Source organism: Lemur catta, chromosome 7 (genome assembly GCF_020740605.2).
Source record: "Lemur catta isolate mLemCat1 chromosome 7, mLemCat1.pri, whole genome shotgun sequence".
In the NCBI taxonomy this organism is placed as follows: domain Eukaryota; kingdom Metazoa; phylum Chordata; class Mammalia; order Primates; family Lemuridae; genus Lemur; species Lemur catta.
The window spans coordinates 14960787-14982914 of record NC_059134.1 but is presented as its reverse complement, the minus strand read 5'-3'; the positions used below and the strand labels follow the sequence as shown (position 1 = coordinate 14982914).

The window sequence follows — 22128 nt, the reverse complement described above, 5'->3', positions numbered from 1 at the left end:
CAAATAATGGTGTGTCTGCCTCTGTGGATCTGTTTTCTGAGTCCCTGGGCTGCAGCTGTTGAGTTTCCAGACACAAACAAATATGCGTTCTGTGAGCCTGGCCGGGCCCATACGGCCAGGGAGAGCCAAGCTGGATTCCATTCTGCTTTGCACATCAGCAGCTCTGCTGCCAGCTGAACTCCAGGGCAAAAGCTGTGCCTGGTAATGATGCAGGCAGTGCGGATGGCACAGCTGGCCTGGCCTGGGCCATTGGTGGGGGGGACACACACGTTAGCAGGGGGGTTATTTGGGGGAGAATGAGAAATGGAAGGAGATGAAGAGTTGCAGAAACATTCATCAGCCTACACAAAACTGGTGCACGGCAAGGACACAATCTGGTTTTGCTAGTCATCAACAACATGCCTGTGTGTGTGCTTGTTTATGCTTAGGTAAGCCGGCCTCCCACTCGCTAGGAAGAGTAGGCAGACAGGAAAACGTGGTCAGCCCCATGTCCGCTGCCACCATGCAGGGACCAGCTGCTGGGACAGTAGGGGGTGGGATCCCCTTGTGCCCCAAAAGCCTGAGTCGCCGTTCACACCAGGGCTCCGTATGGCATTATCTCTCCCCATGGCTCCCTGTCTGCGAAAGGGCCTCGAGGAAACCTGCAGGGAGGTCAAAGGGGCCAAAAGTGAGGAAAAAAGAGAAGATGCCAATTTAGGTATTTTCCTTCTTTTGCTAGAATGTCCTTTCTTGATGTCATCCCTTTCTTCTCATCCATTTGTGACCAAGGACCACGTCCCTCTACACCAGGCCGTATGGAAAACAGAGCCAGAGACCCTCTGAGCTGGGGGAGAGATGAAGCGGGTATGGAACAGAATAGGGGATTTGGGAGGCTCCCAAGTGGCTTTCAGGCACCAAGCCAGGGGCCACCATCTGGGGTCAAAGGCTCACTGAGACAGTCACACATGGCTTGGGCCAAAAGAGTTGTAAGGTGCGGATGCAATGTGGTGTGGGTTGGTGGAGAGTAGGCGCCGAGGTCCTGGGGATGGTGTTACCTAGATGCAGGTTTAGAATTCCTGGGATTCTAAGAGAATCTATGCTTCCAGCTAAAATAAAATGAGGCAGGCCAGCTGGTGAGGATGACTTGGGGAAGTTCAGAGGGGAACAGGATATTCTTTTCTAAGAGTTAGGAGCCCAGAGGCATCGCATAGCTATTGTGATCTCTGAGTCAGAAGTTTCCGCTAGCACAGGGAAAGTGTGGTCCCCAAACTAGCAGCCTCCACCTCACCTGGGAACTTGTTAGAAATGCAGATTCTCAGGCCACCCCAGCCCACTGGATCAAAAGTCTGGGGTGGGGCCCGCAATCTGTGTTCTAACCAGCCCCCAGCTCACCCCAACGCCCATCAACGCCTGAGAACCACTGGTCTAGATCATGCAAGTGAAAAGTCGCCGGAATGAGTTGGATTCAGCAGGCTTGCAAGAATCCAAAGTAGGCAAGATGCCAGCTGCCCTGCGTGAGTTCAAGGTGAGCTGACCTAGTTTCAGCCTCCATTCTTGGGCTCTGGGTTCCTGCCCTTTCCAAAGAGATAATGAACCAGACCAGACCACTACATTGGCATAAGATCACACTTTAGTTCAGAGACACATTTGCATAAATACTTGAAATGGATCCACCCCTGCAGGTGGCAGCCTGAGAACATGTGGCCCTCCACAGCCGGGGCTGCAGCCCTGGAGGCCATGGACTGTAGCGCTGAACACAGTCACGGTCATTTCTGAAGACAGCCTGGGGCGCAGCTATGGAGCTTGCCTTGACATTCACCATCCACTCCCTGCCCCACACCTCTCTTGTACTAGTTTTTTCCCCTCTGAGGTAGACTATTTATCGGGGGAAACCAGATAGAAAAGAATTTTCTTCATTTAACTTTGCTAGTCCTTTGCAAACAGGCTGACTCTGAGTGTCCTGTTTGGGTCAATAAGTGCACTTTTACCTTTTAACCTATGCCCTCTACTTGAACCCGAGCAAGGTCCAGTCCACTAGACAGTTGACGTTACGATCTGTCGTCCCACCCCCTCTCCTCCTCCCCTTATGAATTCATGCAGTACCTGAGGGGCTGCGGCAATGGGAGGCCTGGGTGGGCCATGCCATCTCGATACGTACGGTCACCACAATGGGGACCTTGTCTGCACCCCAGCACCCCACGTCCAGCACAAGACCAGCCCCCGCCCCACTGAATCACAGGGGGCACGGCTGGCTTCCGCAGGGCTTGGCATCCTCAGGTTTCAGAGCCTTGTTGCAGGCGGCGGAGGCCTGGCCGGAGGGGTCCCTGCACTCCACAGTTCGCCGCTGCCAGCCGGCTCCGCAGGTGCCCGAGCACTCAGACCAGTCCCCCAGCACCCACTGCGCGTGGAGCAGCGGCTGGATGACGTTGGTGGTTGCTCTCTCTTTGCTGTTCTGTACGTTGAAGTCCACGTCGTTAGGAACGAAGAAGGTATATTTGACTTTGGGGGGGAAGACCTCACCAGGCACCGTCAGGAGCTGCACGGTCAGAGGCTCAGGTAGGGGCCGGAAGCTCTGCAGCCGCTCCAGGGTGGCAATGGAGCCGCTGTACTTCAGGATGGTCCCCTTCACCAGGATGTCCTGCTCTATGGCGGAGATGGCCAGGTTGCCGTTGAGCAGGTACCGCCCGTCGGCCGTCTTCACCGCTAGGTAGTTGCCATCGTTCTGCACCCCGGGGTGGCTCCGCTGTTTCACGTCGATGTTAGTGGCACCAGCTGGGATGGTGACAATGTCATTGTAGCCATAACTATGACAGGAACAGAAAGACACTATTAGGACCAGTGGCAATCAGTGTGGGCCATGAAGGTGCCTTGGACACTGAAGTGGGCACCCCAGGGGGCTGGGGGTGGGCGGGCAAAACCCACGAGCAAATACTTAAGCAACTGCCCCCACATTCTAAACAAATTAGCTGCCGAGGCAGACGGGAATGGCTTCTATGTTGGGATTTTCGAGGGTTTTTGCTTCGTCTGGCAATTCTATTTCGAATGAGTGGGTTGAGGAGTTTAGCTATGTGGTCTTGACAGTGGCACAGAGAGGAGGGGGCAGAGGGGCTGGAAAGCCGCCTCAGAGCAGCCAGACCTGGCACCTCTCAAATGAGATCTCAGTGCCGCTAGTTCCTGGCACTGGTCTAAAACTGCTAGGCCACCGCCATACCCAGAGCTCAAACCCACCTGGGGAATCTGTTCCACACACCTATTCCAGATCCGAACATGATGGAAATCTCACGCCACCTCTGTCTCGGAGTCAGCTCCTAGTATTTGGTTACTGTGGCCCCAGGGCAGGATCGGGGTGAAGCCTGCTGCTTCGGAGCCGCCGTCTGGGTGTGCCCAGATACCGTGAGCACTGTGCTCCGGGGGGATAAGATGTTTTGGGAAACTATTTCAAGTTCATTATAGGCATAGTGCTTTATGTGGGCCGGAGAAAGCTTAGCTCTTTGTTCCCTTCTGGGGCTCCAGGCCGTGCAGGCTAGGGGCATGTCTGCTTAGTGTGGGGCCGGGAAGCTATCCACAGCCCCATCTGTCTAATGCCTCACAGAAGGCGGCTGAGGAACCAGCTCCTGAATAGCTCATGCTTCTTTTTTCTATATCCTTTGGGCTTAGATTTGAAAACATCCCAAATTGTCTGCTATAGGCTGATCTGTTCTCTGAGGCTGGTGAGATGAGAGGGTTAGAGATAAAGATAGACACACACACCCACACCCACAGAACGGGGCAGGGCGAGGTAAGCTTCGGGAGGTAGAATACTCAGAAGTGAGCGCTTTTCAAAACCCCGAGGGATGCGGGTGGGAGTAGTGGGAGGAGGGATGGATGCTCCTGGAGCCGCCAGAAGTACAGGTATATGTACTGGATGCCAGAGGGCACAGTGTGGCCCATTAAAACACCTGTCCTTGCCCCTGCTCTCCAAGAAGTGCATGGAATGGCAGGAAAAAAACTGTCTAGGATTTAAGAAAACTGGGTTCTTTCTGGCTGTCATTAACTATCAATATAACCTTAGAAGGGTCACTTAATATTTTTGTGAATTAACTTCTTTTCTTTCTTTCTCTTTTTAGAGATGGGCTCTTGGTGTATTGCCCAGGCTGGTCTCGAACTCCTGGGCTCAAGTGATCCTCCCACCTCAGCCCCGCTGTGTAGCTAGGGCCATAAGCATGTGCCACCACGCCCAGCTAAGTGCCTTCATTTCTTCATCTGTAAAATGAAGAAGAATAGTATTGGCCTTGCCCACTTCATAGATTTATTTTACGAATCAAACGAGACCACGGAAGTGAAAGCACTTTGGAAAATACTGGAAGTTTTATGAATGGGGGGCATCACTATGCCAGAAAAGTATCTGGAGTTTACGGATTCATGAAAGCTCTGAGGCTGCTGAGGCCCCTCCTTTGTACCCCTTCTCTCAAGATCCTGCAGAAAGGACAGGGCTTGCCAGACTTGGGATGAGACGTCCTTCCCAAAACAGGCTTGGAAGAGAGGTTTTCTGGCAGAGGTCCAGGTTGTTTGGGGCAGCGCTGCTGCGGACTGACTCAGAGACGATTCCTCCCTAGCCACACGGCTCCAGCTCTCGTAAAAGTAACGGCTGCTGTGTGTCCGTCCTTCCTACAGGCTAGACACCGTGCTCAGTGCTCCGGTCATCCCACCTCATGCAGTCCTTATGATGACTCTGGGGTAGACAGGACTGCTGACGTTTTATAAAGAACTGAAGCTCAGCTATGCCCAGCCCACATAGCTGTTAAGTAGCTGCCACAATTCAAATCTGGGTCAGAGTCCGAAGCCCATTGTGCTCTCCTACCTAGAGACGCCACTCCCGGGACACTCACCTGGAGGGGCTGAGGGAACCGGAGACCTTCCTGCAAGAGTTGCCTTTGCCCCCACACACCCCGCACTTGTCCAGCTTCCTAGGCGAGTCCACCACGTGGTCACAGCCAGCCTTGACACACTGGCCGCGGACGCAGATGGCCAGAGTCTCCGGGCCACACAGGGTACCATCAATCACCTGCAGTAGGGAAAGGAGAGGAGACAGGGCGTGCTCAGCACAGAAGCAGCTGGCAGGTGGGGTGGGGATGGCGACCTCCCTCCCTGTCTTTGGAGCTGAGTCCCAGGGGGATTCTCACCTTGGCCTCGAACACTTTGAACTCACTCCTCCCCCGGGCTCGGCAGAACAACTTGCAGCGGTCCCGGGGGGACACCCCTGCATACTTGGGGACCCACTGCAGGAGATTCCCGTCCATGTCAGTGTAGTTGTAGGCATTGTACTTCTCACACTGCTGCTCCCTGAAGCTTTTCCCTGAAAATGGCAAGAAATGGCACGGAGGTAACACACATGCTGCAGCAGGGAGGACCCAGGTGGGAAATGCCTGCATCCGGGTGCCTTTCTTCCTCTTGGTTTTGGACTCGACCCACAGACTCAGGCCCAGTGTCATCTGGGCCCACCATTCCCAGACACACCCAACCTAGCTGCATGCGTGACCCTTACTGAGAGGGGCAAGGACTGCAGCCATCCAGCCTCAGGCTGCACTTTTTGGGATAAATATCCTTTCCATTTGGGAAAGATTTTCATTCTGTTTTGGAGATGAGTAAACTTAGGTAGCAACAGGGAACAATTGAGTAAGCTTGGAAGGCATAGATGACACAGGGAGCTCTATTTTCAGGACTCTGCTGATCATGCTCTATCTTGATTTCCTCAGTGACACTGGACATTGGCCAGAGACTCCTAAATCTACATTTCTAGCTCTGCTCTTGCCCCTCACCCACGTTCTGTAACCCTGGTCCCTGGGGAGGAGCTGCATTTGTATGCACTGCCGCCACCTCCAGCCCCAGCAAGGCCAAGCTCCAGATGGTCCTCCCACTAGCTGGTTTGATTTTCATCTGGTGATATGACCATATGCAAGTCTGACGCTGCTGCCTGGTCAGCAGAACATTTGGTGTCTCCAGAACATTCGAGCACCTCTCTCCACCATTTCCAACCTGTCACAGAGTCCTACATGACATCTAGGACTGCTTGTGATTTCAAATGCCTGCCTCCCACTCTCACCGTCACAAGCCCAGGCCTCTCGGCTTCACAGGGACCCTGCACCTAGCCTCCCACACGTGCATCTGAAATCATGATGTCACCTGTTGCCCATGCCTACCTTGTCCCTTATGTTTATTCCTACCCTCCCCTTTTTCCCAGGAATGTCTCACCCCACATACCAGGCAAGCCTTCACAATTCCAGGGCAAAGTTTCTAAAGCCTTAATCCATTGTGGATCCTTCTTGTCTTGCAAAACTGCAAAGCCTACAGATTCCCTTGTTACACATCAACCCAATGCCAGTGTGTCTTTGCACTTCGTTGAATCTCCCTTAAAGCTTTGCTTGTCTTTTCATGCCTGCCAATGCTTCTTGGAGCTGCATGAAGGGCAGTTGGATGGGATGGTGGGGAAAAAACTCCTAATGCTTCCCTCTGACAGTTTGCTGCTGTCCCTTACCACCCCTAAGTTAATGTGTGTGCTCTTTAGCAGGTACTAGGGGATTGGAATACGCCAAGAGGAGGTGGAGGTAGTGTTGCTTCCAGCAAGGTCCTGTCAGGCAGTTGCCATGGCCCTAAGGGAAGATGGGCAACTCTTTTCAGAAGGAATGTGCACAGGAATCAGATTCAGAAAGCTTCCCTCCGCCCTGGGCTGAGTGTTCGCTGGAAAGACCTTGGAGGTTTGGCTCTGACACTTGCTTTGCAAAACACTTCCATTCTGCACACAGAGGAGGGTTCAGATGCCTCCAGAAAGATTACTATCTAGGACTCTAGCTCCTCTGCAGAGGCCCCTCCCTAGTAAGTTTCATTGGAAGTGACATCCTGTGTCTTCACATCTTGGAAGGCTAGGGCAATTTCTCTCCTTGACTTTGCCAGGTTCTTTCAACACAATGAGAACTGTCCCTGGTCCCTGAGGGCTGACCCCAAGCTTGGTGCCTTGCAGAACCTTTAGGTCTAAGTCACAGGCAAAACCCTGAATCCTGGGAGACCTACCCTCCTCCTCCTCTGGGGAATCTGTTGCAGCAACAATAGCATTTGTTCTGGCAGGTGTGGCCCTAAGTGGCAGTTACCATCAGGGGGGCATTCCTCCGTGTGGCATGACTGGTACTTGGCTCTCCGACCCAGGCAGTATCTTCCTCCATTCTCAGGCTCAGGGTCCTTGCACTCACGGTGTGAAAACTGCACTCCTCCTCCGCAGGTCCGAGAACATTCTCCCCAGGGTCCCCACGGGGCCCAGCCTCCATCTACCACAGCCTGTAAGATACAAGGTCGCAATGAATCAGGAGCAAAGGTGAGGCTTCCGTCGTCTGTACAGCTGGGTGACTGTAGCCCTGACTCCTTCCTCTAGCTGTTCTTGTTTCGGTGCATGGGTTCTGTGAACTGCCTCAATCGTTTGTTTACTGACTGTGTGGCCTGCTGGGCTGTAGGCTCCGTGAACCCGGAGACTGTGCTGGACTCATTAACTGTCCTCCAGGGGACATTTGGCAATGTCTGGAGACACTTTGGATGTCACAACTGGGGAGGGTGTATGTTACTAGCATCTCGTGAGTGGAGACCAGGGATGCTGCTAAGCATCCAGCAGTGCCCAGGCCTCACATAAAGGCTTATCCAGCCCCAAATGTCACAGTGCCAAGGCAGAGAAACCCTGGTCTAAAAGAGTAATCACCAGGAGATGTTGTCACTAGTCTACCAGCTACTGGTTACAGTGACAGGATAATGTCTAGGAAATAAACAGAAATGCTTTCCATTTTACAACTGATCTATGAGAACAAAGCTTTGCTCTTTGATAGAGTCTTCAAAATGATTATAATTTTTAAATAACTGGCCAGGCGCAGTGACTTATGCCGGTAATCTCGGCACTTTGGGAGGCTGAGGTTGGAGGATTGCTTAAGGCCAGGAGTTTGAGACCAGCCTGGGCAACACAGTGAGACACTGTCTCTACAAAAAAATAAATTAAAAACATAACCAGGTGTGGTGGCAGGTGCCTGTGGTCCCAGCTACTTGGGAGGCTGAGGTGGGAGGATCGCTTCAGCCCAGGAGTTCGAGGCTGCAGTGAGCTATGATTATGCCACTGCATCTCCACCTGGGGGACAGAGCAAGACTCAGCCTCTAAAATAAATAATAAATAATAAAAGTAATACTTGCTCTTATAAAAAATACAGGAAAATGTAAAAAATGTTAACTCTTCTTAAAAATACTGCTACCCAGATAAAACCATTGACATGATTTTTACCAATATCCTTTCATACTTTTGTTCTGGATATATAATCACACAGATGTGGTGCTTTTATTTTACAAAGATATGCTTCTGTATACATAGTACTTTATGATCTGTCTTCTCTCCTTCAAAATAGATGATAAACATCATTCCATGATCATTTCATGTCAACCTCTCCCTGCATTTAGCTTGGCTCTGCCTCTGGGGACGGGTGGACAGACCCCTCTGCTCTCCTCCACGCAGTCATGTGTGACGAGACTGAATGGGGTGGCGGAGTCCGCGAACCCTGTGTCAGCTGAGGCTTAGGACAAGCGTGCGCCTGCGGCTTACCCGGCCCAGGCAGGCTCCCGGGCTCAGTACAGAAGCCTGAGGACAGCCCTTGGCGGGGGCCTGGCAAACAGGGCTGGCCTGGCTGAGGCTGCGAGGCTCCGCGGCTGCTGTTTCCTAGCGATGGCTCCATGATTCACAGTCGGAGAAATGTGAGCAGCCTCGCAGTTTGGACGTATTAAGAGCAGGGCAAAGAAGCCAATCATTTAAAAACCCTCACTGGCATTGCCTTCGTTTTCTTGCAAGTTCACTGTCTTTCTGGGCCCAGTTTTCTCTGCCTGGTTAGAGGTGGCTCTGATTCCCTGTCCCCTCCTCCTCTTTGAGTATGGGATTCCCACCATTGCAGTCATTCCCCGGACCTCTAAATTATGAGTTCAGCTCTAACGTGGGTGAGCTGTGGATCATTTTTGCTCAATTCTTGATGGAATGCTCCCATTCCAGGTCGCTCTGTTTGTAATGGGATTCGCAGTGGCTCCGTGTGGTGAGTGCCACCTTCCTGTCTTCACGCGTCTCACCAATCTGCACGAGCCATCGAGTCAGCCCCAATGCAGCTCCGAGGGGGAGTCCCCCGACGCCTGGAGCAACAGCAGTGCCACCTCATTGACTACGAGTACAGCCCCCAAGGGCTCCTCACTTGTGGATACGTATGCTCTGGTTTGTTAAAAGATGGGTGATTTTTCTTAGAAGTCATGTGTTGCAGCCCGGCCAAAGCCTCTTAGTTCTTGACTCTCGAGTGTGGTTTTCCGCGTGAACACAGCCCTCTGTCCGCCTCCCCTCTGCTTTCCCCTTCTCACCCCCTCCCCACAGGGGCCGTCTCTCACCTTGGGCCTCTCCACGACCTCCTCAGGCAGACAGCTGCCTTCCGAGCAGAGGTGCCCAGGCCCACAGGGCGTGCCGTCTGCCCAGGGCAGGCTGCCGTTCTTGGTGTGGCAGAGGGGCTCGGCCGCATCCGTGTGGCACCAGAGCTGGGCGCAGACGTCCTGTGCAGAGGTGTTGGGGCAGTGGCGGAAACCCGGCCCAAAGATCTGCTTGCACTGTTGGTCCAGCTCATAGAGGGCCCTGCGGCCTGGGAGGTCTGTGGGGAGGGGCAGGGCCGAGGTGGGGGCGTCTAGGAGGCAGTCTCCTGAGAAACGGGGAAGCAGAGGAGCACGGATGAGGACAGGGCCTCCCCCTCTCAGCTCTCCGTGGCCTCCTGACCCACGGGCTTGATGGTCTAGGCATCACTGCTTCCCTGACCTCCACCTAAAAAGTGTCAACAGTCAATCATCTATGTAGAGCTTATCTAATTTTTGACTGTCAGTTGCAAAGGTTTTTCAGGACTGACTTTCCTTTGCTATCTAGGATGCATTCCCCCGACATTCAGTGTGTGCCCAGTGAATACCAGCTGACGATATTAACCCACAGCACAATATAATTGGGATGTCAATGTGCTCTTAAAACCTGGCATGCAAATAAAGCCCAAATATTGCTGTTTGAGTAATCTACTATTTTTGTATCCTATGTGTCCCCACCTCCGTTAATGAGAAGACTCTAGAATGCACTGCTTCAGTGCCTTACTCCAACTGCAATTCCAACTGCTCTAACCAGGCACCTCCCTCCCACTTGTTGCTCTTCCACGATGTGTCCGCTGCCTCCCTGCCATTGCTGAGCTAGTGCACGATTCTCCTCTATGTTGTGTTCTTCTAGTCCTGGGAGCTCGGTTCACAGCCCTCCTCCAGACAACCTTCTCGGACTAAGTCCACCTGCCTCGTGACTAATGATCTAAACCAGCCCGGAACTCAGGCTGCCGGAGGATGGAGCAAGGGAGAGCAGGCTCTGGGGCTGGTTTGAATGCCACGACATGGGGGGCCGGGTGGGACAACCTCCTAGACACACGTCTAAGAGCTCTGTGAGAAAGCACAGCTGGACGGGGAGAAGCAGGGCAGGAGCCAGGCGGTGCCTACCGTGTCCACCGTCCAGGAGCTCTGTGAGGTACATGGCGCTGCAGGGAGACCAGGGCAGCGTCTTGTTCAGGTGGACGAAGAGTGGCGCCATCATGTGGTGCTTGCCCATGGGCCCGAAGAGCCGCGTGCAGGGCTTGGAGTCGTCATGGGGCATGCTGAGGACGTGCCCTGGGGAAGGACAGAGGCTGCTGTCCGCTTGCCCGCCCTGTCCTGCCCGCGTGCTCCCCACCTGGCCCAGCAGGCAGGACAGACGGGGGAGGCACGCGCTGTGCTGACCGTCGCCAGATCTTTGTGGGAATGGCCACCCTGTTACTCTCTGAAGATGTTTGTTTCTGGCGTCCCCCTGAGCTTCTCTCTTCTAGGAAGCTCTCTCAGATGACTGAGGAGCACTGACACCCATTTTCCTCCTGTCTCAGCCTGTCCTGAATTTGCATTCACTGCTGTTTCTCTCCTACACAACACTCTGTGCAACTCATCTCCCCCAGATGACAGCACCAGGAATCCCCCGGCATCTGTCTCGTGCTTTGGCATTCTCCAGGTGACCTTGGATGACAGTCCAGGACATTATTTTAGTATTCTGGCCTTATGCTTGCTGTGGGAGTGGAGTTATGTGCAACGACATCAAGTACAGTATCTATTTGTACACATTAACATTTGCTCTGTCAGAATTACAAGGAGCCCGTCGCCCAGTGTGAGGGCTGCATATTCCTCGGGATCTGGGCTACCTGGGGTCTGGAAGGGGCAGTTCCCTGGGATGCGGTGACGTGGGCTCTGGCACAGCAAAGCTCACCTAGTTCATGGGCCAGAGTGTGCGCTGCCTGCAGCCCCTCATCCTCGATCACGGAGCAGCTCTTGTTGGGGTCGCAGATGGTGCCAATGTCTGCCACACCCAGGGTGTCGCACAAGCCCTCCTTCCCGCAGAAGTTCTGCTTGGCGGGGAGAGAGTGACAGCACGTCAGCGTGTGCGTGTGGCCGGCAGGTGGGGCCGGTATGGACACGGAGCTCACCCTGAGTGCTGGTGAGCCCCTCACCCGCCGGCCTGTGCGTCGCCTGCACTTATTGAGTTTTAAGGAGGGGGGAGCAACAGTACCGCTCGACGTGTCTGGAACCCCACCTAGTGTCCTCGCTCTGTTGGGTTTTTCTGTCTTGTTTATGGTCGAGCCAGTTCACCCACCCTCGGTCTTCCTAACCTGGAGAGTGACCCATGAAATTTACTTTTTTATAAAACAAAACGAGACAAAAAGCCCGCAAAGGCTAGGAGGATGGATTTCTGAGTGACACAGCACAGAAGGTCTCCCTCTATCTTCACACAGGCACTCGTGGGAGGCGGCCTGTTCCTCTGTCTAGGCTGGGGGCAGCCCGGGGCTGGACAGGACTTCCAAGGCTTGTTCTGGGAGGCAGGACAGCGCACAGTGGCTCGGAGAGTGAGCTGACAGCAGGGCTGCCAGCAGCCGGGGGTGCTGCCACTGTGGGGGCCTCTCTGCACCTCAGTTTCCTCAGTTGTAGAAAGGGGATAACACCAGTGCTTGCTTGGTGGGGCTGCCTGGGCCTGGCGCATATTGTCACCCTCTCTTGCCATCAGGAAGCTGTCCAATTAAATCATACCTGATAGGTGTGCAGCCCCCCTACAGTGGGAAAATCTTGGGGGGACCCCTGGCTACCTGCTCCTATGTTTAGCAGCCAATGAACATAGGACCCCTCTCTTCATTCCAATCCCAGATCTCTTGCTGGGCAGTTTGAGCCCATTTCTCCTTGTTATGTATGACCTCAGCAGACAGCTGGTCACAAACTTTTGGAAAAGCGCCCTTACAAGATTCTTCTCCCTTCCCTTGCAAATACCTCACACTTGTCCTCATGACCTCCTCCCCGTCATTCTGAGCATGAGGCTTCTGGCGTCCAGCTGGGGCCAGCAGGGAGACAGTTCCCATGTTTGGGCAGGCCCAGTGGTCCTCCCTTTGATCTGCCCGTCCTGCCTCCCCTCCTCCCCCGGGCTTCCGGAGCCGGGCACAGACCTGTCTGGTGAGCAGGATGGCTGTGTCGTAGTGCTCCGGATGGCGGTCGCTTGGCTGGTTGAAGCGCCGCTGCCAGTTGCAGAAATTGCGCAGCGTGAGCCCACCGTTGTCCGACACCTCCGGGCCCCATTTTTCATCTTCCACTATCAGCACCTTTACCACCATCAGGTTGATGGAGTTCCTGATGCTGGGGTGCTTGTAGATTCGTGCTGCCACAGACATTAACATCAGCATGTGGTTCTGTCGGAAGGAAGGAGCAACAGGCAGACAGAAGGGTCAGATCTCACGGCTTGGCCTGCCCACTGCCACCGCCTCTTGTCCTTGGGCATTTACCGTGTGCCAGGCTCTGGGACAATATAGCATCTCGCCAAAGACCCACAAAATCCTGGGGCCTTGGTGTTATTTCCCTTCATTTTACACACAAGAAAACTGAGGCTCGGTAACTGGCCCAAGATCACAAAGCTAAGGCAAGTGCAGCCAGCATTTGAACCCGGATCTGCCTGGCTCCAAAGCTTGTACACTTAATATCCAGACCAGCTTCATACGGCCATCTAAATCCAAATTAATTAGAACTCAATAAAATTAAAGTTACAGTGTGGCACTGGCCACATTTCAGGTACATTAATAGCCATATATGGCCTGTGGCTACTGTACTGGAGTGTGCAGACAGAAAGTTCCATTAGACTGCATGGCTTATTCTGCCTTAATCTCGACACCAACTGTCTCCCTGCCATCCACCCTGTCCCTCCCTGGCCTCAGCCCAGAAGCAACTAGCTGTGTGCTCAAGGTCAGTAGAATCTGCCTCTTAGAATCCAGCCGAACACCTTCCTGCTATCCGTTGGGGCAACCTCTCCTCTTCAGGGTGGGACTGGCTAACCCTGAAAACTTTGCTCTAAAGTTGAACTCCTCACAGTGGCTAGTCTGCACCAGTCACCGGCACACTGTACACCTGTCACCTTGTCAAACTCTCACGTGGACTCTATGAAGTAGGTGTCATATTAATAATTCCCATTTGATGAATGAAGACGTAGACAGTCACACAAGTGAAATAACTTGTCGAAGGTCACACAGCGATTAAAGCCAGGATGCCAGCCCGGCATGTCTGTTTCTGAAGTCCACACTCTTTGCATTAAGTTTCCCGGGGCTCGGCTTCCTGATTTGTCTGGACAGCCCGGAAGGGTCCATGCCCTTCTGCCAGGGGCTTGCGAGAATCCGGGGCCCTACAGAGACCCGTGCACTTAGGGGCCCACCTTCTGCCGGCAGAAAGGGCCACACCATTGCTTGGCCTCTTCCTGTCCTTGGGCTGCCTACTCTCCCCTGCTGGATTCCGAGGCTGGAGGAGGCCAGATGGCGCTCACCCCCCTGCCTCAGAGGCCGCTGGGAGTGTTTTGCAGAGCGGAGAGAAGGGCAGGGGCAGGCATGTCTGGAGCCCAAGTGTGGCCAGGCCTGCCCTGCCTCTCTGCGGCCCCAGCTCTCGGGAGCCTCTTTTTCTTCTCCTGTGGTCTGGAAAGTGGGAGTGGAAGGAGGGAAAGGAAAGGCTGGAGAGGGACATTCCATGGGGTGAGGCCATGTGTGGGAGTTCCAGAAGAATCCCATTACTTGTGAATGGGATCTGTCTGTTCACCTCGCAGGCACTGCGCCAGGGATTTTGTTAGCCCCACAGACGGGGTAGGCAGGTTGCTGAGCACGTCAAACACTCCGGCTATGTTTAGGCTGATGTAAACATCTTATCAGCAAGCTAAACTTGGCACTGGCTCCTGGAATTGGATTCCGGAGGGAAAAAAGCAATCACATCATTATGCAACTGGGGTGAGTGCTGAGGAATGGTAGCTTGCTGAGGCGAATTCCTGGCCAGGTCTTTGCTGCGTCCAGGAGGCAGAAAGTCTCCTGGTCTCTCTAGGAAGGGCCAGGATCTGATGGGCCAGGGACCAACCCTTAGAATTTCTTCCAAGGCAACCAGCAACTGTCCTCACAAGATTTCTTCCCTTTGAGTCCCAATTTCACACTCTGAAAACTGGGGAAGACGGGGTCTTACGAAGAAGGTGTGAAGCCAAGAGATGCCAGCTGCTAAGCGTCGGGCCAAGGCAGCTGAGCACAGGGAACCAGAGACTCGCAGTCTGGGGCGGTCTGCGCGCCGCACTGAGCGCAGGGGAAGCACAGGTCTGCATCACACTGATTAGCTCAGTTTCATTTCCAGAGGGCTGAGAGGGTTCTGTGGTCCAGCGTTCCTTTCCAAATCCCAAATCCCGGTCCCACTGCCCTTCCCGCCATCTTCCCTCCCACCTAGCTCTTCTGAGAGACAGTGATGGCAACGCCTCACCTTTGCAGCGCATCTCACGGTTCCCTCGCGGGAAGGACCATCGAGCCTGGGCAGGGTGCCCTGGGGCTCTGTGAGCCTCTGAGTCTCCACCAATCCCCTGGGACCCAGGGTGGCCTGACATACAGTCCATGGGGACCAGGCCGCAGCCGGTCACAGAGAAGGTCAGGCGAGCCCCACCACCTGGCGTCTACTTACACCTCGCTGCTCCCCAGCCAGTGCAGGCTGCTTGCTGAGGAAGTGAACAGGATCCTGCCCCCCCAAAAGTGGGGGCTCCAGCACAGCAGGTAACCTCCAAAACCACGTCAGGGAGGTGTGAGCCCACGATCAGCCCAGCCAGGGGTGGCCAAACAGCCCTGCTCTGGAATGGCTTGGGGCTCTCGAGCCCTTAACCAGTGGAAGTGTCCTCTTCCGTTGGTGCCCCACCCGGCCAGCTGGCTGGGACATAATCCTCTTGGGTTCATTGAGATACAGACAAGGAGATTCCTTCCTCACAGTCCCCGTGGCAGCCAAGGCCGGCTTCGGTGGAGTCTAGGGGAAGGCCAGGCCCCGGCCAGAAGCGTGGCACCAGCAGCTCCTTCTCCCGCCCAGAACATTGCCTGTTACACTTCACTCTTCACACTGCAGGTCCCACACTTTCCCCGCAGCTCGCCTGGGGGGCCAGAAGGAGCAGAGTGGCCACGGGGACACTCTCCCACCTCAGCACCTGGTGTATTCCTCTCCCCTCCCCGAGTCTCTGTCGGGCCCGAGACTGTGCTGGGGTGGGGTGGGAAAGAAGCAAAGGAAGAAAAGTGAGAGGAGAAGAGAGAGGGGCCTGCACGGACACCCTCCATCTCCCCTGGGTGGTGTCACCTGTCCAAAGCACACAGCTGTGCAGAACTACCTTAAACACTCAGAGCCAGGGCAAGAAGGCCTCTCTGTTGTGTGGGACAGCAAAGCTGAAACAGCAGTGACTGGGCCCCCGACGGCACATGGCCCTCCTGTCTCCCTACTCTAACAAAGGGTTTCCATCACCAAAGGCAACTCTAGTAATAGCTACGCCTTGTTGAGCACCTATCTGTCCCAGACACTGGGTCAGGCGCTTTCCATATTTTGTTGCATCCTCAAGACAATGCTAGGACTTTGGTGTCACTGCTCCTATTTTGCTGGTGAAGAAATCGAGGTACGGAGAAATAGGCACCTTGCTCGAGGACACTCAGTACTACTTTGCTCCAAAGTCTATGCCCTTGGTCTTCATACTCACTGCCGCCCATCCTTGCTGCTGTACGGAAAACTGCAGTCCAGCCCAAACAAACCCAAGGCATGCACGCAAGCCAGCACACACCCCACCCCAGGGCAGGGGGACGTGGTGACCTTTGGATACTGAGACATTTTCTTTGGGAAATACTCCATATCTTTGATCATTCTGACAGCAGCAGACACAAGAGATGGAAAAGACTCATTCTTTTGCCAGTGGGTGAACATCATGCATGCATGTATGGCACTTGTCTTTCTCCCGTGAAGACATGGGTAGATACAGAGCTAGTGGGGCAGGTATCTGTTCTCTTATCATTCCAGACCTTGAGAGTGAAAGACGGTACTGTTAGTAATTATGCCAGAGCAGACACAAACTGTCCCAGTGCTGGGCAAACTGGGCTACACAGTGGCCTTAGTGTTCAGAATCTTTTCCCCAGAGGACATAGGTAAGAGGGGCTGTGACAGTCTGACCTGGGAATGCTGTGGTTTGCCTTGGGGAAGAGGAGTGCTACTCTTAGGACTCTCTCTGCTAAGAAGAGAATTCAGAGGCTCTGCTCGCTGCCGAACGCTGGCGGGACAGATTTCCCAGACGGACACCTGGCGGGCACTGCTCATCATGCTCTGGGTCCACCCGGGATGACGAGCAGCTGCCCCACGAACACAGAGTTAATGGGCTCTTCCGAGGTGGGCCCTCTTTTCAGAAAGCCCCCTGTGTCCAAGCTCCTTAACTCTGAAACCAGATAAGAAGGTGGGAGGTAGGGGCCCCTTTTGTCAAGGGATTAAGTGAACTTGATTGTACAGAGTTCTGGAAAGCTTCATTGTCGCTTAGCACTGAGACTGGGCTCAGGAATGGCTAATTCTTTCTCTCAGCCTTGAAGGTGGTTTCTTCTCAGGATAGACAGGGGCTCACACTTTGGCTGGATGTCTTTGGACTGCTGCATTTCAGGACCCACTCCACTGCGTAGACAAGTGTCAGAGGGTAAGCAGAGTCCCGGACCCTCATTCTGAGAAAGCAGCAGCATGGCATGAGAACACAGAGCCGGACCCAGGTTCTGGAGACTTGGGCTGCAGACTCAGCCCTGCCACTTACAAGCTGTGTGACCTTGGGGACATCACCTGTCCTCTGTGAACTGCAGGTTCTTCCTGTCCCCTTCGCAGGTATTTCCACTGAGGTGATGCCTGCAAACCACTCTGTACATTGAACGTACTCAGAGAGTGGCTGAACCTTCCAGAAGACTGGCTCATCATGAAGCAGCCTCACAGACGCTTAGGCTAGAGCTGATGACCTAGTCCAGGCGTCTTGCTTCCCAGGTGAGGACATCTAAGCCCTAGAGAGGGTAAAGGCTCTTTTCATCACCTTCACATGCCCCCAATTACTAAGATGCCCCAAAATGCCTTCCACCTGTGTGCATGAAGTCTCCAGGGGACTCCTTGGAGAGTTATGAAGAACTGACTTCCATCTGGCGGAGGTGGGTCTGGGCAGGCAAGATCTTGGGGCACCAGGACTTGATTTTCACTCTTCTGTCAGCTGAGCTCATGCATCCATTTTAGGAAGCCCAGGGGATTGAGCTGTCCTGTGGCATCTCCATAGCTGGTCTGCTCATCAGAGCAGAGGGGCCAGTAGGTGGTCACAGAAACAGCTGTGCACCTCAGCATGGTGGCAGCAGGGGTGCAAGTAGGCCAGGACACAATGAGCCAAGATGCAGGTGGTGGGGCTTGTTCAGCTGAGGAAAGACTTTTCTTTTCGGTGTGAAACCTAGAAGTGGACCCTCCCCCACCCCCAACCTGGGGAGAGGAACTCGGCCTTCCCAGGTGCCTGGGGCCTCTTCTGATGCACTCTCCTGATCCAGGTTGGCTGGCTGGGTGTGGAAGTACCTGTGTGTGTGGCTATGAATGGTCCCGAAACATGTATATGTGGGAGTGGGGTGGGGCAAGCGTGAGCCAGGCCACACATGAGGATGGAATACCCTGGTGGCTCTGTGACAGAGAAAGCCAACTCGTTTGTGGCAGCAAACCTGGATCTGAAGCTGAAGGGAACAAAACCTCGTGCAAAACATAGCTGAGCCTCCTGCTTCAGCATCTGGAGCCTGGCACCAAAGCATGTCTGCCTCTAGCAGCTGGGATGTCTGGGGATGCCACGCATGTCCTTGAGGCCAATACTCAACGTCTCCCCTGTCTAGGTGAGAGCTCAAGAGTGAGGTGATGGGTCGGTGCTAAGGAGGACATTTTGGCTCTAAAGGCTGAAAAATGGACTTCTCTGCCATATCCTTGAGTTCTTGTTGGCGCTCCTATGTTTTGGTTTTCAGGCAGATGTCAGAAATTGATCTATGGGTGGGGGGCGTCAGGTCGGGGGCACAGCATCCCAGCTCTGGGTTCACAATGAATCTGTCTCAGCTTCTTTCTGGTGGAGCCCCCTAGGAAGCAGGAGTGGGGGTCCTAATAAGATGGGAGAAGCCCTCTCCTCACCCCTCCTCCTGCTACCTTCTTGAGTACTTGCTTGGGGAAAGGAGTCTCAGGGTAGGCAGGGAAACAGATATTAGATCAGCATTGACCCAAGGCTCATGGGGCAGCCTGCCTTGATGGCTCAGAGTGGCCTCACAGTGCTCTGGGAGAAGCGAGTACCAGGACAGCACACAGAAGAGCCTGCCCCAGAGTGTAACCAGCCCCTGCAGTTGCCAGAAGAGCAGCCACATGGACCTCTTACCCGCAGCGCTTCCCGTGCTGTCCATGACAGCAAGGTGGGAAACATCTGGACAGAAACCTTGCCCGCACAGGTGATGCTGATGCCCTTGGTACCCCCAACAGTAGGGCACAGGCTGAGCCTAGAATGGGGTCCCCAGCCAAGGTTGCCATCACTGCAAAAGTGTTAAATGAGCTGCTGCAGTGACAGGATCCTGAAACCTGTGACCTCTGGGCAGGTCAGTTCTCCCTGGCACATCTCTGGTTCGGGGCTCCCTAGGGGTAGAGACAGTGCCGCCCTCTCCTGGATCCCTCATCTCATTTCCTCTTGGAAAGACCTTCGCCTGGTCTTTGGGGGAAGTATTGGGACTTAGGGTGACACAGACACCTCCTGTTAATCCAGCACCATTTTTGCATTTAGCTAGAAACAGTCTGGCTACAGCCATCCCTTGGGCTTGGTTTTTCTGCCCAGCTCAGTTGAGAGCTGTGTCTGGGATGAGGGCAGCTGGGTGGACCAAGTGTGGTTTTGGCTCCATCAGAAATACAGACCGAAAGGGCACATCCCAGCCCCTCTCCCTTCCCTTTTCCACCAAAGCTTCAGTTTTCCGGGCTGAGCCCCCAGGCAGAAATTCTGTTCCCCTCCCTTTTTGCGCTGGATGTTGGCACTGCCAAGTTCTGCCAGGGCTGAGTGCCATCTTGGCAAGGCAGCCCATGCCCCTTGATCAGAACCAGCTGGGCGCACAGAAGTTGGGCAGCCCCTTTCCAGGTTTCCCCTCCAAACAATGTCTTTTACTTATGGCAACCTGCGTTCTGTATCCAAAGGGAATCAAATAGCCACCTCTTTCCATCCATCTACCTTTCCCCACAGCCTCTCGGATCTGGACACAGTGGACGGCTGAGAAAATAACGAGTGGGGTGGGCGATCAAATGTGCAGCTTTTATCTCAGCCCCGAGAGGCAGGTGCTTAGGGGGTGCGCTCAGTCAGCCAGGTGCTGCAGGAGATTCAGGATGTGGGGACTGGAGTCCCACCTCCATTTTCAATTGGAAGGGGTATGGGGTGGCGGAGTGGAAGCCAGGGTGGCAGAAGTTAAGAAAAGAATTACTGCTCTCTCTCAGAAAGGTGAGAATCTTGTTTCGAGTCGGGCTTGGGAGGATGAGGAATGGGAAGGGTATTTTCTCGGAGGGATTGGGAAGGGAAGAATTTGGAGACGCTGAGAGGCGTCTGGGGGCCTCCAGGCAGGGCGACTGGGGAGGGCTCTCGGAGTCCTACCTGCAGGTCGGCCCCATAGAAGGCAGCCATGGACGCATCGGCCACCAGCAGCGTTTCCACGAAGCGAGCCTCAGACACAAACCGCTTGGTCCTACTCGTGGCCCCCAGGGGTGGTGGCAGCTCGGTGGCACCTTCTGCCTCCTCTTCTTCGCTCTCCTCCTCCTCGTCCTCCTTTTCCTTCTCCGCCTGGTCGTCGCCTCCCTCCTGCCTCCTCCTCTCTCCGGTCTCCACCTCCCACTCGGGTCCTCGAGGGAGGGGGCGGGCTTCGGCGGCCGCGGCGAGCCCGGAGGCCCCGCGGTTGGTCCCGGGGCCCCAGCGCTGCACGCGGTGCGGCTGCGCCAGGGAGCCCCCCGCGCCCTGCGGCTGGATGGTGAACTCCTCGCCGTCCAGCAGGAAGGAGCCGCTCAGCCCGCGGCACAGGCTGACGGCCGCCAGCGACTCGGGCTCCCCATTCACGGTGCCCGAGTAGAAGCAGCCGCGCGGCCCCCGCTCGCCCCCGGCCTCAGGCCCGGGGCCCCCGAGGCGCTGGATCTTGAACTCGGGCGCCAGGAAGCTGTCGTCGGGCGCCAGGCGCAGCACGAAGCCCTGGCCGAAGGCGGACAGGTGGAGCGCGAGCTCGCCCGCGCTGCCGGGCAACCGCGTGGGCACCACCAGCTCCGAGGCCTGCCCCTCCGCGCCGGGCCGGGCCGGGGCGCCGCGGGCGAGCTGCGGCAGCAGCAGCAGCAGCAGCAGCAGCAGGAGCGGCGGCCACCGGGGGGCGGCGGGGGCGGGGAGCATGGGGGCTTTGGCTGCGGCGCGGGGGAAGGAAGAAGCCGGCCCGGCGCGGGCAGGTGCTGGCGGCCCGAGCGCCGCCGGCCGCTCTCTCCAGGAAAAAGCGAATCAATCAGAGGCAGGGCCGGCTCGGCCCGCGGGGCCCGGTGGCGGGAGGCGGCGGCCGCGCTCCCCCGGCGGCCCCTCTGGCTCGCGCAGCCCGCTCCTCCCGCGCCGCCCGCCGCGCTGAGCTCCAGCAGCTGGCGCCCCGGCCCGCGCGCCCGTCCTCCGCCCCTGCCTCCTCCCCGCCCCGGGAAGCACCGAGTGGGCTGCTGAGCCCTTTGTATTTATACTTCCTTCCCGGCTTGACATAAGAGGTTTATTTTTGATCTCTCACTATTCCCGTTTCCCCCCCATGGGATCAGAGAGAAACTGAAAAGAGGGAGAGAGGGGAGGAAAAAAATTTGGATGAAATGTAAAACCAATCAGGAGTCAGCGAGACCCGTCCGCCTTGCCCCTCCTTAAGTGTCAACTCCAACTTTTTTCCCTTCCCTTTAAGCGCGGACCCACGTTAACCCCTCCAATGCTGGACTGACCCTTCAGGCAGAGTCCTTGGGGAGACTCCAGCCCCTCCCTCCTCTGGGGCCAAGTGCCCAGGACGCATCCTCCCAGGAGGCTCCCGCACTGGTCTCAGCGACACTCGCAGGATCCCTGCAGAGACACTCTGGAGATCCGACTGTTTGGAGAGAAGTTTCCAGGGCTTTTAATTGTAAAGCACACGATGGAGGTGGGAAAGGGAATACTGGAATCATGCTCTCCACTAAAAACCACTGCATAGCCTTCCTAATTTTCACTCCAAACTAAAGATCTGGGAAGAAAGGACAACAAAAAACCACCTGGCTAATGCTACCAAGGACTCTGGTACTGCTATGTTCGAGGGCTGGTCGGGCAGAGCCCAGCACAGTGGCAAATTACAAGCAGTGAGGTTGGAAAGTCAACATCCCCCTAGGAGGGAAGCACGTCTCCAGTCCCTGGAAACTTTGTCTTCTGGAATACTGCTAGTTGCCTGGGCACCTTCATGAAAGGTGGCAAAGCCCCTTTCATTGCACTGCCCACAGCTCCAGGTACATTTGTGTATGACATCGATTCATTCTGTCCTACACTGCTGCCTTTCCCTGGGGAAAGGCGTGGAACCCAGGAAGACAGGGATGACATGGACACAGGACCCCAAAACTCAGCATTTTCATCCCACCCCAGTTTTAATGGCACAGGTCAGGATTGGGTCCAGGGTCCTGTCCTCTAAGTACAGACTCCAGACTCATCCCTCTCTGCCTTCCTCAGTG

At 55.1% G+C, this 22128-nt stretch overlaps 1 protein-coding gene across 1 annotated transcript; it reads right to left on the bottom strand.

Annotated features, from left to right (window-relative positions):
- Positions 1-1591: 1591 nt before the first annotated feature.
- On the bottom strand, positions 1592-20934 carry ADAMTS8 (ADAM metallopeptidase with thrombospondin type 1 motif 8). The gene is made up of 9 exons (XM_045555787.1): positions 20036-20934; positions 12534-12773; positions 11312-11447; positions 10522-10689; positions 9400-9701; positions 7104-7287; positions 5142-5314; positions 4848-5023; positions 1592-2783 (listed from the first exon to the last, which is right to left on the bottom strand). Exons 1-9 carry the CDS (start codon positions 20810-20812, stop codon positions 2213-2215), a joined length of 2727 nt encoding a protein of 908 aa, XP_045411743.1. The 5' UTR covers positions 20813-20934; the 3' UTR covers positions 1592-2212.
- Positions 20935-22128: the final 1194 nt, after the last annotated feature.

Bases quoted from the DNA above. Each gene is read 5' to 3' on its own strand.
- ADAMTS8 (XM_045555787.1), bottom strand. From the start codon at position 20,812: ATGCTCCCCGCCCCCGCCGCCCCCCGGTGGCCGCCGCTCCTGCTGCTG. The intron at 10,690-11,311 runs GTGAGCTTTGCT...GTCCTTCCCCAG, and splicing joins CACTCTGGCCCATGAACTAG to GGCACGTCCTCAGCATGCCC. The intron at 9,702-10,521 runs GTAGGCACCGCC...CCCGTTTCTCAG, and splicing joins GCTCCTGGACGGTGGACACG to GAGACTGCCTCCTAGACGCC.